This window comes from Harpia harpyja, chromosome 24, assembly GCF_026419915.1.
Source record: "Harpia harpyja isolate bHarHar1 chromosome 24, bHarHar1 primary haplotype, whole genome shotgun sequence".
Lineage (NCBI taxonomy): Eukaryota > Metazoa > Chordata > Aves > Accipitriformes > Accipitridae > Harpia > Harpia harpyja.
Genome location: NC_068963.1, coordinates 725,305 through 741,295, shown reverse-complemented (window position 1 = coordinate 741,295; position 15,991 = coordinate 725,305). Strand labels below are relative to the sequence as shown.

The 15,991-nt window shown below is 61.8% G+C and overlaps 2 protein-coding genes across 2 annotated transcripts; both read left to right on the top strand.

Annotated features, from left to right (window-relative positions):
- The first annotated feature begins 279 nt into the window (after nt 1-279).
- On the top strand, nt 280-2,266 carry LOC128135764 (uncharacterized). The gene is made up of 3 exons (XM_052774826.1): nt 280-792; nt 1,244-2,179; nt 2,229-2,266. Exons 1-3 carry the CDS (start codon nt 303-305, stop codon nt 2,264-2,266), a joined length of 1,464 nt encoding a protein of 487 aa, XP_052630786.1. The 5' UTR covers nt 280-302.
- An 8,545-nt stretch (nt 2,267-10,811) lies between these two features.
- SBK3 (SH3 domain binding kinase family member 3) lies at nt 10,812-13,325 on the top strand. The gene is made up of 3 exons (XM_052774853.1): nt 10,812-11,076; nt 11,311-11,513; nt 12,424-13,325. The coding sequence occupies exons 1-3, from the start codon at nt 10,812-10,814 to the stop codon at nt 13,108-13,110; spliced, it is 1,155 nt and encodes a 384-aa protein (XP_052630813.1). The 3' UTR covers nt 13,111-13,325.
- The last annotated feature ends 2,666 nt before the right edge of the window (nt 13,326-15,991 follow it).

Genomic DNA, 15,991 nt, shown 5'->3' with positions numbered 1-15,991 from the left:
ATCCTGCAGCAGAACCAGATCTAGAAGGTACCACATGGAGCACACAACCTGCAGGTGAACCAGGTCCTGAAGGTACCATGAGTAGTACACATCCTGCAGCAGAACCAGATCCTGAAGGTACCATGAGGAGCACACGTCCTGCAGCAGAACAAGGTCCTGAAGGTACCATGAGTAGCACACATCCTGCAGCGGAACTGGTTCCAGGTGGTACCACATGGAGCACACATTCTCCACCAGAGCCAGGTCCTGAAGTTTCCATGAGGAGCACACGTCCTGCAGCAGAACGAGGTCTTGAAGGTACCATGAGGAGCACACGTCCTCCAGTGGAACTGGTTCCAGATGGTACCACATGGAGCACACATTCTCTACCAGAACCAGTTCCTGAAGGTACCATGAGGAGCACACGTCCTCCGGCGAAACTGGGTCCAGATGGTACGATGCAGAGCACCCATTCTTCAGCAGAAACCAGTCTGGATTATGCCATGTGGAGTGCACATCCCACAGCAGATCCTGGTCCCAGTGGTGCCACACTGTATGCACGTCCTTCAGCAGAACTGGATGCTGATGGTACCACACAGAGCACAGCTTCTTTAGCAGATTTTGGTCTAGATGATAGCCCGAGGAGCACACATCCTGCAGCAGAACCAGGTCCGGATGGTACCATGATGGGCACACGTCCTGCAGTAGAACTGTGGTCAGATGTTACCACATGGAGCACACATCCTGGAGCCAAACCTGGTCTGGAAGCTACCATGAGGAGCACACGTTCTCCAGCACATCTGGATCCAGACGGTACCAAGCAAGGAATTTCTTGGAAAAAAATTTTCAGGAAAAGGATGAAAAGTTGGAGTGCTGGGGTGGGTGGAGGCAGTAGGGAATAGGCATGGATAGACCGAGAGGGGAAGGGGTGATTGAATGGACAGAAAGATGGAGGGAGGGAAGGACAGAAAGTTAGAAGAAAGGGTAGGTGGATTGATGGATGGATGGCAAGGAAGGATTTGTAGGAGAATGGATGCACGGATGCAAGGAAAGAGGAATGGGTGGGTAGATGGATGGATGGACAGATGGGTGGGTGGGTGGGTGGATGGATGGAGGGACAGGTGGGTGGGTGGATGGATGGATGGAGGGACAGGTGGGTGGATGGATGGATGGAAGGGGTGTTCTTCACCCAGCACGCAGGGCAGGGGACCTGGAGGCAGCGGGGCAGGGGCCTCACAGACCTCTGTGTGCCTTCCCTCCCCAGGTGCAGACCTGGACCCAGGCTCTGCTGGGGTCTCTGCCCCCCCCACAGAGCACCTATCACCCCCTCCATCGCAGAACCCCACCCTGATGCCAGGAACCCTTCCTGTCCTTGCAGTCCAACTGGGTCCAGGCTCCAGCATCCCCTCCCAGGGCCCCCCAGAGGTCCCCAGCACCCAGAGCCCTGCAGTGCCCACCCAGTCCCCCAAGGAGATTCCCAGCACCCAGAGCCCCGCAGCACCCACGCAGCACCCCAAGGAGACCCCCAGTGCACAGAGCCCCTCAACACTCACTCAGCACCCCATGGAACCCACCAGCCCCCATAGCCTCCCAACACACCCCCTGCACCCCATAGAGACCCCCAGCCCCCAGATACCCCCAGCACCCCCTCAGCACCCCACAGAGACCCTCAGCACCCCGATCCCCCCAGAACTCCCTCAGGACCGCATGGAGATCCTCAGCACGCAGACCCCCCCAGCACTCTCCCAGCACCCTATGGAGACTGTTAGCACCCAGCCCCCCCCAGCACCCCTGCAGCACCCCACAGAGAGCCTCAGCACCCAGGCAACCCCTGAACCCCAGGAACACCCCATATTGCTCCTCAGCACCCAGACCCCCCTAGCACCCCCTCAGTACCCCACAGAGACCCTTGTAACCCAGACCCCCCCAGCTCAGCCTCAGCACCCCATGGAGACCCTTGGAACCCAGACACCCCCAGCACCCATTCAGACTCTCCCAGAGCCCCTCGGCACCCAGACAACCCCAGCACCCCGCCAGCACCCCACAGAGACCCTCAGCACCCAGACACCCCCAGCACACCCTCAGTACCCCCTGGAGCCCCTTGGCACCCAGACCCCCCCAGCATTCCCGCAGCATCCCATGGAGCCCCTTAGTACCCAGACACCCCTAGAACTCCCACAGCACTCCACGGAGCCCCTTGGCACGCAGACCCCCCCAGCACCCCCTCAGGTCCCCCTAGAGCCCCTCAGCACCCAGAGCCCCCCAGCACTCCCACAGCACCCCATAGAGACCCTCAGCACCCAGACTCCCCCAGCACTCCCACAGCACTCCATGGAGCCCCTCAGCACCCAGACAACCCCAGCACCCCCAGAGCACCCCATGGAGACCCTCAGCACCCAGACCCCCCCAGCACCCCCTCAGCACCCCCTGGAGCCCCTCAGCACCCATCCTGCTCGCACCCCGACAGACCCTATGCTCCCTGGGGCCCCGTGCACAGGTAAGCCTGGGGGGGGGGGGGCACAAGTGGCGGGGGGGGGGGAAGTCCCACCAGCAGACCCACAATTCCTGAGGTGACACCCCTGGGACCCCAGGTCTCTGGGGCAACATGGGGGTGGGTGCTGGTGGTGGAGGAGATGCAGGGCTCCCTCCGCACCCCAAATTCTGGGGGTTTTTTTGGGGGGGGGGGACATTTGGGGGGAGGGCATCTCTCCTGGCTGTGCTTTAGGGGATCTTAATGTCTCACCCCACAGGTCCAGCTCCACCAGCAGCGCCGCTGCCAGCCCACCCCGGAGCTGGGGGGCAGTGGGGAGGGGCGTCTGGCAGCTGCCCCCCCTGCCCAGCCCCCCAGCTGCAGGCCCTTCTGCAGGAGGTGCGGGGGCTGCGGGGGGACCTGCGGGCACTGGCCTTGACCCTTCAGCACCTCCTGGGGGGCTTTTCAGGGACCCCCCCTGCCACCGGCTCTCGGCCGTGATGGGGTCGTGACCCCTCCAATTAGGTGACTCGGGGGGGGGCTGCAGTGACCCCCAGATGAAATAAAGTGGGGCTTCACCCCCCCCAACCCCCCAATCCTGGAGCATCATAAGGTTGTGGGGTGATGGGATGGGAAGCATCAATTTGGGGGGGGGATCAGCCCCTCCTCGGGCCCACCCTTGGGTGGGGAGGGTGACCTGGGGGGGTGCAAGCAGCAGACCCCATTCTTTGGAGGGGGGGCTAATCCTGCTCCCTGTCCCACACCCCCATCTCTGCCAGCCCCACGGCACCAGCCTGGCTCCCTCAGCACTTCCCCATGGCACTTTTGCTTCCTCCCTGCTGCTCCTCCTCCCGCTGCACCCCAAGGCCCTCCGTGGGAGGGAGCTTTAAAAGGGGGGGCCCCAGGCAGCTGTGTCATGGGGGTGCTGGTTGGCCTCGGGCTGTGCCTCGGTGAGGGACTGAGGCTCATGGATGGGGGGGCAAGGGTGTGGGGCAGGGGCTTGGAGGGCTACAGGGCTGGGGGTACACTGGGGGGGGCCACAGCTGGGGGTGAACTTGGGGGGCACAGATCTGGGGGTGCACTTGGGATGCTGAGCTGGGGGTCAACTTGGGGGCACACTTCTGGGGGTGCACATTGGGGGTTTTACTGGGGTGTGGGATGTCCCTGGGGTGTGTCTTGGGAGTCAGTGTGGTGTGTGGGGCATGGGGTACCTATGGGGTGTATATTGGGGGTCAGTGGGGTGTCCGTGGGGTGAGGGCTGGGTCCCTACTCCCAGCTGTTCCCTCTCTTCCCCCAGCTCTGTGCTGCAGCGTTGTGGCTGGATCCAGTACGTTAGGGGTCCCCTGGGTGCCCCCGGGTGCCCCCGGGTGCCCCCTGGGTGTCCTCTGGTGACCCATGTGTCCCCCTGGTGACACTTGGGGGCCGTGGGGTCAGTCACCATGGGATGTGGCAGGCACTGGGGCAGGGACCATATGTAGGAGGGCTTGTACTGGGTGGACTGGGGCCATGCTGGGCAGACTGGGTTTATGCTGGGCAGGCTAGGCTTGTACTGAGAAGACTGGGGATGAGTTGGGCAGACTGGGGCTATGCTATGCTGGGCAGACTGGGGCTGTGCTGGTCATACTGGTGCCATACATCTTCCCCCCACCTCCCCTGCAGCGGTGCCAGCCTGGCTGTGGGGTGGCCGCTTGCACCGCTCCAGCCGGCCCTGGAGCATTGTGTCCTCCAGCCAGGGCACCCATCATCCTGCCCTACAGATCGGGTGGCCACTGTCGAGCGCGAGGGTGACCATGCAACAGGTTGGAGTGATGCTACCTTAGGTGGGGGGGTCCCGTGGGGCTGGCGTCACCCCGGTGTTCTTGCAGAGCCCTTCCAGCTGCAGTTGGTGGGTGGCACTGGGCAGTGCGCCGGGCGGTTGGAAGTGAACCGCGCCGGACAGTGGGGTATGGTCTGTGATGACAGCTGAAGCAGGACCAACACGGCGGTGGTTTGCCAGGAGTTGGGCTGCGGGGTGGTGGGGGCAGTCGGTGACCTCCTTCGGGGTCGGCCCCGCTTCAGCTCTGGCGCTGGGCACATCTGGCTGGATGATGTCCGGTGCTGGGGTCAGGAGGGGACCCTGCGGGATTGCGCCCACTGTGCCTGGCGACGCCACGACTGCACCCATCAAGAGGACGTTGGTGTGGTCTGCCAGGTCTGGGACCCCCCCCACACTGCCGTTGGACACCCGGGGTAGCCTGGCAGGGCAGGATCAAGCCACGGTCACCCTTCTGCCCTTGCTGGATGCCTGAGTGCTGCAGCTCTACCCTCAGATGGCCCCCAGTATCGACAGCCACTGTGTCCCCCTGCGGAGCATCCCTCCTGCATCCCTCACCAGGCAGCCCCTGGCCCCATGCAGGACCCCATGCACAGCACCCCACAGGAAGCCGTGGGTGGCAGTGGGGGGGTCCTGCCCCAGCCAGTCACTAAATGTGGAGAACTGAGCACCTGCCTGCACCATGCTTGTACCCAGGGATGTGGGCACCCAGCCCCACGGGGCAGCACGGGGTGCTGGTACCCAGGGATGTGGGCACCAAGCCCCACGGGGCAGCATGGGGTTGCTTGTACCCAGGGATGTGGGCACCCAGCCCCGCGAGACAACATGGGATGTGGGCACCCAGCCCCACGGGGCAGCATGGGGTGCTGGTACCCCGGAAAGTGGGCACCCAGCCCCACGAGACAACATGGGATGTGGGCACCCAGCCCCACGGGGCAGCATGGGGTGCTTGTACCCAGGGATGTGGGCACCCAGCCCCACGGGGCAACATATGGGATGTGGGCACCCAGCCCCACGGGGCAGCATGGGGTGCTGGTACCCAGGGATGTGGGCACCCAGCCCCACGAGACAACATGGGATGTGGGCACCCAGCCCCACGGGGCAGCACGGGGTGCTGGTACCCAGGGATGTGGGCACCCAGCCCCACGGGGCAGCACGGGGTGCTGGTACCCAGGGATGTGGGCACCCAGCCCCACGGGGCAACATATGGGATGTGGGCACCCAGCCCCACGGGGCAGCATGGGGTGCCTGTACACAGCCGTGGCTATGCCATGGGGCGGCAGTGGGGTAAGCGCAGGGGCACGGCTGTCCCAGGTGTGGGGCTGAGCCGAGCCTGGCCCCCTGCCCACGCTCCCCCCGTGGCCTCTCGACCCCGTTATGAAACAGCTCGTTAATGCTAATCCCGCTGCCACCTGTCCCACTCCCAGCACCCTGCCTGCCCGGGGGAGGGGACCTGCTTGCAGCTCTGCCCGATGGTGTGGGGCAGGGGCCAGACTGGGCCCTACTGGGAGGCAGGGGAGGGTGTGTGGGGGGGTCTGGGACAGGTGGGGCAGGAGGACAAGAAGTGGGGCAATGGGGTTTGGGGGTCAGAGGGGCCGGGTGTGGGGCAGTGGGACTCAGAGGGGCCGAGGGGTAGAACGTGGGGCAATGGGGTTGGGGGGCAGAGGGTCAATGCATGGGGCAATGGGGGCCAGGGCTTGCAGAGGGGCAGGCTGTGGGGCAATGGGACCTGTGGGTGCAGAGAGTGTGGGTGCAGTGGGGCCACGGTCTGCAGAGGGGCAAGGTGTGTAGCAATGGGACCTACGGGTGCAGAGGGGTGGGGAGTGGGGCAATAGGGGCCAGAGGGGCAGGGTGTGGGGCACTGGGGGCCATGGACTGCAGAGGGGCAGGGCGTGGGGCAGTGGGACACCAAGGGGGGTACATCTCCCCCCCCTGCATTGACAGAAGGGGGACAGGGGGATGCGATTAGGGACAGCGAGGACGGGGCCAGTGGGGGCGGTGGCTTGTGGGGCTCAGCACCATGCTGTGCCCCCCCCCCCGCGCTCCCCCCTAGCCCCAGCCCTGGGGACGAGGACGGGGACAAGCTGGTGCCACCTGGCCCCGGCTGCCCGCCGGCTATTTCGGTGCCCCCGCAGCTGTCCGTCCCTCCACCCCCGCGGCCCTGCCACCGCGTTCCCTCCCACGCTCCTGGGATGCTGGCCAGCAAAAGTGCCCCCCCCCCAGAGCGGGGGACGGACAGGGACAGGGACAGGCGCCTGCATCCTCCGCGTGCCACCGAGGCCAGAGACATGCCAGTGGGACTGGATGGCCAGACTCTGGGGATGGTCCCCAGTGGGGCCAGAGGGGTCACAGCCCCCCCACACACCCCTGATTCCTGCCCCATGGTGGGGGCTGGGGGGAAACCCCCCCTGGGAGCAGCCTCTGCTCCCCAGGGGGGTAATGGGGGGGGGGCCACGACTTCCCCCCCATTGGCCGCCCGCCAAGTGGGTCCCACTAATGTGCTGTCAAGTATTAATTACCTTCCAGGGGTCAGGGCCCTGCGAGCAGATGGGATGGGGGGGAAGAGCAGATGGGGAGGGAAAGGGAGGGATACGGCCCTGGGAGCTGGGGAGAGGGAGGGAGATGGTCATGGGAAGAGGGGTGATGGTCATGGGAACTGGGGAGAGGGAGGGAGATGGTCGTGGGAAGAGGGGAGATGGTCATAGGAACTGGGGAAAGGGAGGGAGATGGTCATGGGAAGAGGGGTGATGGTCATGGGAACTGGGGAGAGGGAGGGAGATGGTCGTGGGAAGAGGGGAGATGGAGGGGTGATGGTCATGGGAACTGGGGAGATGGAGGGGTGATGGTCATGGGAACTGGGGAGAGGGAGGGAGATGGTCGTGGGAACTGGGGAGAGGGAGGGAGATGGTCGTGGGAACTGGGGAGAGGGAGGGAGATGGTCGTGGGAAATGGGGAGAGGGAGGGAGATGGTTGTGGGAAATGGGAGAAGGAGGGGTATGACTAGGAGCTGGGGAGAGGGAGGGGTTACGGTCATGGGAACTAGGGAGAGGGATGGGTGTTATTGTGGGAAGAGGGGGGAGAGAGGGGTGATGGTGATGAGAAGTGGGGAGAGGGAGGGAGATGGTCATGGGAAGTGGGGAGAGGGAAGGGTATGGCCCTGAAAACTGGGAGAGAGGGAGGGATCCAGCCTGAGAACTGGGGAAGAGGGAGGATGCTGGGGCAGGCACAGCCCTCAGTGCAGGCAGAGGGATGAGCAGGGTGCCCCAACACTCATGTGCTGTCCTCCCCCCACTCCAATCTGGGGAGACCCCCCCCATCCCTCCCATCTCCCCCCCGACACACTCTGGCTCACCCCCATGGCCGACCTCTGCATTTCAGCACGGCTGGTACTTCCTTGGCAGAACACCGGGCGTGTGTGCCGCCAGCCGGACTCTGCCAGCCCCATCCCAAAATAGACCCCCCAGGAACGCGCCCTGCCAAGGGGGCCCAGATGTGAGTCAGAGCTGGGCGGGGGGGGAGGCAGGGACAAGGGGCGCGGGTGGCGTGGCCAGGACTGGGGACACTGGGGACGGTGGCAGAGGGGGACAGCGTCTCCTGGGGTTGGTGCCAGCCCCATGGGATGATGCCCCGGTCCTGGGGATCGCTGCAGGGTTGGTGTCCCTGCCCCTGTCCCCAAACCATCCTGCCCCACATCTGGGGATCTGGCACCCACAGCTTGCTCCCGGTCCCTGCCCCGCAGCCCCCTGGGAGCCAGCTGACATGTAGGTGGGTGAAGCTGGAGCTGTGAGATGCTGCGTGACTTGGGGGGGGACACACAACAAAACCGGACTCCCTGTCCTCTCAGGGAGGTGGCACCGGGGAGGGGAAATTGAGGCAGGTGGAGGGATGCCCGTGACTTGCTGCGTCCTCCCAGGATGCCACTGTAGCAGGATGAGGGGTCATGGCCAGACTGGGATTGGGGCTGCGCTGGGACGTGGTGGTGGTGGGGCTGTGGCAATGGGGGGGGGGCAGGTGGCATGTGGTTGTGGCATTGCTGGGCTGTGTCGTGGCATGACCAGGTTGTGTCGTGGCATGACCGGGCTGTGGCATGGCATGGCTGGACTGTGTCATGGCATTGCTCAGCTGTGTCATGGCATGACCGAGCTCTGTTGTGGCATTTCTGGGCTGTGCCAAGGAATGACCGGATTGTGTTGTGGCATTGCTGGCCTGTGTCACGGCATGACCGAGCTGTGTCATGACATTGCTGGGCTGTGTCATGACATGGTTAGAGTTGTGGTGTGGGATGACATTGTGATGGCATTCCATGGGGGACAGGCAGACAGGATGGGGTTGGACATGGGGGGACAGACAGGGCATTGCACATGGGGACAGACAGACATCAAGGAGCATGGCTTGGTGAAGCAGAGCAGACTGGTCTGATGGAGAGGCAGCACTTTGAGGAAGGACAGGATGGAGCATTGCATGGAGGGAGAAACAAAGGTGGCACGGGACAGCTGTCATAGAGAAATATGGGCATGGACAGACAGACAGCATGATGCATGGCATGGCGGGATGGACAGAACAGCGTGCACGGGTGGATGGACAGACAGCACAGGCAGGGACAGCCAAGATAACAAGCTAGGCATGTGGGGACAGGTGGACCAAGCGCTGTGTGAGATGGATGGATGGGTGGATGGATGGATGGACGGATAGACAGACAGCGTGGAGGACAGCTTGCAGGGATGGATGGATGAGACTGTGGTGCTGGGGACAGACCCTCTCTCTGGGTGGACAAGCCGCGTAGGGACGGACAGACAGTGCAGAGCAGCATGCTGAGGGACAGCCAAGAGGCCTGCACCCTGATTCCCCACCCTGCATTGGGTGCACCGAGCCTGCCAGGCCCAGCACGGCTCAGCCCCCATCCCTAGCTCCATCCTGTCCATCTGTCCCCCTATGCAATGCCATCTGTCCCCCATCGCCACCCCGTCCATCTATCCCCCCATGCAATGCCCTGTCCCCTCATATCCAGCTCCATTCTGTCTGTCCCCCCATGCAATGCCCTGTCTGTCCCCCATCTCCAGCTCCATGCTGTCCGTCTGTCCCCCCATGCAATGCCCTGCCTGTCCTGCCTCCTGCCTATCTTTGGCCCTCGGCACGCATTGGGGCTGACACATGTTCCCGGCGCGCGAGCGGCAGAGATTAGCACGGGCCGGCGGCATGGGAGCGGGCAGGAAAGTCTGAGTCACAGCTCCCAGTGCTGGGGGCGGCCGGGGGGGCTGAGGGCACCCAGCCGTGCCCCAGGAGCACCTGACCCTGCTGGGACACACGGCGGGGGGACGCAGGTGAGGCATGCACTGCTCCTGGGCTGCTCGGCTGTCCCCGTGCAACCCTGAGGGACACTCGACCCTGCCTTTTGCTTCTGGCTTGCTTGCATGGCCCTCTTGGCTCAGCCCCATGGCAGAGTGTGTGTGGGAGGGTGTGTGTTGGGGGGGGGGGGACAGGTTGGTTGTCCAAGCCCTGCACACCTGGAGGTGCTGGTGGTGGCCGGGACCTCACCGCGGCTGTAACGGTGCGGGTGGCTGCAGGTGGTGGGATGGGAGAAGGGTCCAGGGTCCTGTTTCAGGGCTGGGGATGGAGGAGAGAGGAGTCATCCCTGATTCCTTGCAATGGGGGGATGCGGGGAGGGACAGAGCCAGTTCGTTCCCCCCTGCCATGGGAGGATGTGGGGAGAGGGTGAGCCCCGACCCCTGGCAAAGGGGAGGGAGTGGGGAGGGACAGAGCCAGCCATGACCCCTTGCAATGGGGAGGATGTGGGGAGGGGCAAAGCCAGCCTGTAGCCCTTGCAATGGGGGATGTGGGGTGGGAGAGGGCAAGCCATGACCCCTTGCAATGGGGGGGGGGGTATGTAGGATGGAGGGAGGGAGCCCTGACTGCTGCCGTGGGGTGATGTGGGCTGCGATGCACAGCTGCCTGTCCCTCCTCTGGGAGGTTATAGGGCTCACTGCCTCTACTCCGGAGTGTGATGTGGGGCTGACCCTCCCTCCCACGTGAGGACATGGGGGCTCAACGGAGTGAGTGTCCCAGCTCCCCGTCAGGGGTGCTTGGCCCCACTGGACAGGGGCATTTTGGGGTCCCCATCACCTCCTGGCGTGGGGCTGCACCTTCCCACCAGCCGGGACCCCCCATGTCTACGCAGTGCCTCGGGGAGAGGGGCAGGACTTGATCCTGGCCAGGAACACTGTGCGGAGAGCTGCTGGGGGGGGACTGGGCTGTACTGGGCTGAGCTGGGCTGCATTGGACTGGACTGGGCTAAACTGGGCTGGACTGGACCAGGCTAGAATGGGTTGGGCTGGGCTGGGCTGCATTGGACTGGACTGGGCTGGATTATAGAAGACTGGACCAGGCTTTTCAGGGCTCCACTAGGCTGGCCTGGGATGGACTGGACTGAGCTTGGGTGGGTTGGACTGGACTGAACTGGGCTAGACCAGGATGCTTCAGACCAAGCTGATCTGGGCTAAACTAGACTGGACTGGGCTAGACTGGGCCGGCCCGACTGGCTGCCCTGGGGCCATGACGCTGGTGCTGCCACCGTCTCCCCATGCGAGGGGCTGGGGACGGTGGGGCTTTGCAGCAGTGCGGGGGGCTTGGCTCTCCCCAGGGCCCATGGAGGAGTCAGACGAGGATGGGGAGGACAACGAGGAGTTCCTGGAGCGGCTGATGGCGCAGACGGGCCGGGAGATGCCGCAACGGGAGCTGGAGGAGCACTACGCTGTGCTGGAGGAGCTGGGCAGTGGGACCTATGGCCGCGTGGTGCTGACGGAGCCCCACGATGGTGGTGAGGGGCTCTGGGAGGAGGGGGGGGGGCGGGAAGGGTCACCCTGCTGCTGGCTAGGGCAAACTGCTCCCCAGATGTGCACAGATGTGCACAGCCCCACCACTGTGCCCGACCCACTCGAGCCAAACCCCAGCTCTGCCCAAACCGCTCTACGCCAGACCCTGTCTCTGCCCCCCTCGGTGCCCCAGCTGGTGATGACCCCCTCTCTTTGGCTCCCCCTCCCCTGTTTCCCAGGCTCACCGGTGGTCCTCAAGCTGATGTTGAAGGAGAAGACGGAGCGGCGGGCGTTCCTGCGGGAGTATTGCATTGCCCTGTGCCTCTCCAGCCACACCGCCTGCCTGCGTGCCCTGCCCGTCGCCTTCGAGAGTGCCACGCACTTCGCTTTCGGGCAGGAGCTCGCTCCTGCTGGGGATCTGTGTGCCCTCCTCAACCCGGGGGTGCGTGCTGCCCCGGGGCTCTGCGGGAGTGGGGTGGGAGCCAGGAGGGGTGGGAGGAGGGAGGAGAAGGTGCCAGGACAGCTTTGCAGTGGGTGCAGTGATGCCGTGTGCGGGGAGACCCTTTGCAGTAGGGTGCATGGTCGTGCTTTTTGTGGGGGACGCTCTGCAGGGGGTGCAGTGACGCTGTGTGCGGGGAGACCCTTTGCAGTGAGCACCCACTCATGCTCTGTGGGAAGACCCTTTGCCATGGAGTGCATGTCCACACTGTGCGTGGGAGGAGACCCTTTGCAGTGGGCGCAGTGACGCCGTGCATGGGAGGAGACCCTTTGCAGTGGGCGCAGTGACGCCGTGCATGGGAGGAGACCCTTTGCAGTGGGCGCAGTGACGCCATGCATGGGAGGAGACCCTTTGCAGTGGGCGCAGTGACGCCGTGCATGGGAGGAGACCCTTTGCAGTGGGCGCAGTGACGCCATGCATGGGAGGAGACCCTTTGCAGTGGGCGCGGTGATGCCATGCATGGGAGGAGACCCTTTGCAGTGGGCGCAGTGACGCCGTGCATGGGAGGACACCCTTTGCAGTGGGCGCAGTGACACTGTGTGTGTGGATGCCCTTTGCAGTGGGGCGCATGGTCATGCTTTTTGTGGGCAGACCTTTTGCAGTGGGGTGCAGTGACACTGTGCGTGGCCGGAGACCCTTTGCAGCGGGTGCAGTGACGCCGTGCATGGGAGGAGACCCTTTGCAGTGAGGTGCATACTCATGCTGTGCACGGGGAGACCCTTTGCAGTGCAGGCATGTGGCTACAGGCTGCTGTGGGGCAAAGCACAGCGGTGCTGGGCAGGGGTCTGGGTGCTGTAGCAGCCCCTTTGGGTAAGGGGCTGTATGGTGGGCGATGGTACCACCCTGCGTACAGGAGGGCCTGGCAGAGGAGCTGGTGAAGCGCTGCGCGTCTCAGCTGGCCGAGGCGCTGGACTTCATGCACAGCCGGGCCCTGGTGCACCGGGATGTCAAGCTGGACAACGTGCTGCTCTTCGACCACGAGTGCCGGCGGGTGAAGCTGGGAGACTTCGGGCTCACCCGCGTGCAGGGCTCGGCAGTGGGTGCCATGTCCGGCACCCTGCCCTACGCCCCACCAGAGCTCTGCCTGCTCCAGGGCTCCGACACACTGGAGCTGGACTCCAGCCTGGACGTCTGGGCCTTCGCCGTCCTGCTCTTCTGCCTCTGCACCGGCTGCTTCCCCTGGGCCGTGGCTGCCAGCTCTGACCCCCAGTTTGAGGACTTCAGCGCCTGGCAGGGTGGTGCGGCGGGGCGGGGGGTGCCAGCGTCCTGGCGAGGCTTCAGCTCTGGGGCACTGGAGATGCTCCGGCGCCTGCTGACACTGGACCCCGACCGCCGAAGCCCAGCCATCGAGGTGCAGAAATACCTGTCCCTGCCCTGGGTGATGGCTCCCAGCACCGGGGAGCCGGCACCGAGCAGCTCCCAGTCCCCCCTTACCAGTGGCACGGGGGAGAGCCCAGGGGACACGGGGCGACAGGATGCTGCTGGTGGGGGAGACGGGGTTCCCATGCCCCCCGCTAATGCACTGGCCCCGTGCCGGTAGCCAGTACCTCCCCTCCATCCCGGGGCTTGTATCGCAGCGGGTGCTCCCCAGGGATCCAGGCTCCCTGTCCGATGCCCGAGGCTTGCAGGGCTGGAAATGGGTGGCAAGAGTGGGAAGGAGAAGCAATGGCTCAGGCAGCACCTGGAGACCCCAGCCCTGCAGCTGGATGCCTGGCACCTTGCAAACCCATGTCACTTGGCGGTGGTGACAACAGTCCACCCTCTGAGATGCACAAGGGAAACCCAGAGCAGAAGCCCCTCACAGGACAACAGAAAGAAACAGGAGGAGAGCAATTAATTAGAAAGAAATCCCATTAAGACCAATGCAAAACCTTGGCAGAGATGGACAGTGAAACTGCTCAGCAGAGGAACCCAGAAACGCATCTGACCTTGACCTCCTTCCTGCACCTTAGGGTTCAGGAGGTTGTCAAGGGCTGCTGTTAATTAGGGAAGATGCTAAACAGCCTCCTGGGGGGGTTAAGGAGCTGGGGAAACAAGTGTAAGACCTCAAGGCATGCAGCTGAACTGGGGTGTGATGGAGCTGCCAGGTGGATCTCCAGGACTTGAGTTAAAACGGGACAAACCTGGGATCAGGTTCTGTCTGGACAAAGCAATGGGCAGGGCGATTTGCACGATTAAGGGCTGAACGTCAGTCGGTTGATAGTGCAAAAGGGTAAAGAGACACAGCGAGAGAGCAAATTGGGATGGCTCTGGGTGTTGCAGGAGGTGACGTACATGAGAACTGGCTTCAACGGCTGCAAATATTCTCCTTCTCCAGACTCCAGAGGGGAATTTGTGGGTTTGGAGGCTGGACAAACACCTACCCAGGCTCAACCAGACATCTGGTCCCTGCTGGCGTTTCCACTGGGGGCTGCTGGCAGCTGGGAGGAGAGCAGCAGGGTCCCACAAGCTTTGAGACCTAACCTTGGCCCCCTACCACGCGTGGGTACCCCTTTGAGTAGTCTGCACCTCTGTTTTGGGACGTGGGGCTTCTGGAGCCTCTGCCTGGGGCCCCTCCATGCTCTGCCTGGGGACACTGTGCCCACCCCTCCCCGGGGACCCCCAACAGGCTGGGGGACACTGTGCTCTGCCATCGGCAGAGGAATCATCTCCCGTACTACCAACCCTGATGCAAAGTGGAAGGGGAGGGGGAAAACTAGCTGAGATGCTGAAGCTTAATAAAATTCTCTGTTGTTTTTGCCTTTTTTTAAACTGTGTTTTCCCATGAACATGCTGCTTGAGCCCTAAATCCTGCTTTTTCTCCTCCTCGGGGCAGGCAGGCTCTGAGCAAAGGGGGTCCAGCCCCCGCACCCCTCCGTGGTGGTGGGAAGTTTCTGGAGAGGAGAGGGCACACGGGCAGCTGGGAGGCACGCCAAATCCCTGGCTTCGGCAACGGGGAGGCTTTTCCTTTGCACCTGCCCTCCCTGAATATAAAATATAGGTTACTGTCAAGGCCAGGGATTTAATCTCATTCCTCTTGATTATTTTTGATTAATTGGTATTTCTCCTCAGCTGCCTTCCTCCTCAAATGTGGCAGAGAAAAAAATAGCATAATGCTTCCTATAAGCTGGAGTTTTTTCTCAAGAATCATAGCAGGTTACTGCAAAATCCTAAAATTATGTTAAGGATCTGGCAGTTCAGGACTTTAGGATCACTTTATGGGAAATGACTGCTTGTTGTGCTGAAACCAACCCTGCTTTGACAGTCATGCTAGTGGTTTTCAGATTCTGAAAAACTCCTTTCAACTCAGCTGTGAGCCCATCCTGAATTTAAAGTGAAGTACCTGCCTATCCTCTATGACCATCAGGAATGGGTTTTTTAAAAATGTAAATAATTATTAAAATATTCATCACAATATTTATTTTATTATTATTTTTTAACCACTTGAGTGGGAGTTGGATGAAGGCAGTGTCCTTTCACTATATTTCCCTCCAAGAAAGGCTCCTCCAAGAAACAATGTCCCAGGGAGTGCTCAGAAAAGGACCTGCTTTGCTTCTAAGAACCCTCGTCTTTTACAGTAATTTTGTTTCGTAAAGTTATGAATTGCAAAGGCCAGCACGTTTCCCCTTACAGCTGCACTCTCCACCACATACATTTGTCTTCTTTCCACCTCTACGCAAGACCGCAACCCATAACTGGCACCTGATGAGCTTTTTTCTGGTTCAGACCAGGCTGATTCCTGCTTCTTCTGGCCATCTTTCCTTGGGAAAGGCTGTACGCCCTCCAGAATCTTTTGTGGGTGCACAGCTTGGACCTCTGTCCCTCCTCGTGACCACCTCATCCAGTGCATGTGCTTTGCTCGGCTCTGCTCTCCATGATGTAAAGCAGGTGCAGGTTTTTGGTGGCAAGAGGAAATCTTCCCGGGGTGTGGGAGGACAGTGGGGCAGCCCCTTAAATCTCCCATTGCAGCTCCATGCCCAACATGGGGTCAAACCTTGCTGGTACCCCTCCACAACAACTCAAGTAGAGTTATCCTTTTTTAATTTTTTTTTTATTTTTTATTTTTATTTTTATTTTTATTTTTAAACCAGGAAAAAACATCTCTGCATTCCATAACGATATACAGATGTGCAACGGACATGCTTCTCCATAAATTTAGAGAAATAGTCCAGCTCTAGTCGGAAAAGTTGTTCAGTCACAATAAATTTCCACCCCCTTGGGGTCTGATGCAGTCTACTTGCCAAGTATTTCGGTGGGCTTTTCCTTCCTTTCTGGCGGTTGACTTTTGACAAGACAAGTCTTCATTTCATTGCAAAACCCACAGGTACTCATGAAATGGTCTGCTTGCTGCTTACTCTCACTAGTCATATGAGCCAGCGTGTCCCAACTGTTCCTGCAACCATCTACCCAACCACTCAGTGCTCAAGGCAGAAGAATGTCCT

Coding starts and splice junctions, on each gene's coding strand:
- LOC128135764 (XM_052774826.1), top strand. CDS start 303: ATGAGGAGCACACGTCCTCCAGTGGAACTGGTTCCAGATGGTACCACA. Junction 793..1,243: donor AGCACATCTGGATCCAGACG/GTACCAAGCAAG, acceptor TTCCCTCCCCAG/GTGCAGACCTGGACCCAGGC. Junction 2,180..2,228: donor GCACTCCACGGAGCCCCTTG/GCACGCAGACCC, acceptor AGAGCCCCTCAG/CACCCAGAGCCCCCCAGCAC.
- SBK3 (XM_052774853.1), top strand. CDS start 10,812: ATGACGCTGGTGCTGCCACCGTCTCCCCATGCGAGGGGCTGGGGACGG. Junction 11,077..11,310: donor GACGGAGCCCCACGATGGTG/GTGAGGGGCTCT, acceptor CCTGTTTCCCAG/GCTCACCGGTGGTCCTCAAG. Junction 11,514..12,423: donor GTGCCCTCCTCAACCCGGGG/GTGCGTGCTGCC, acceptor CCCTGCGTACAG/GAGGGCCTGGCAGAGGAGCT.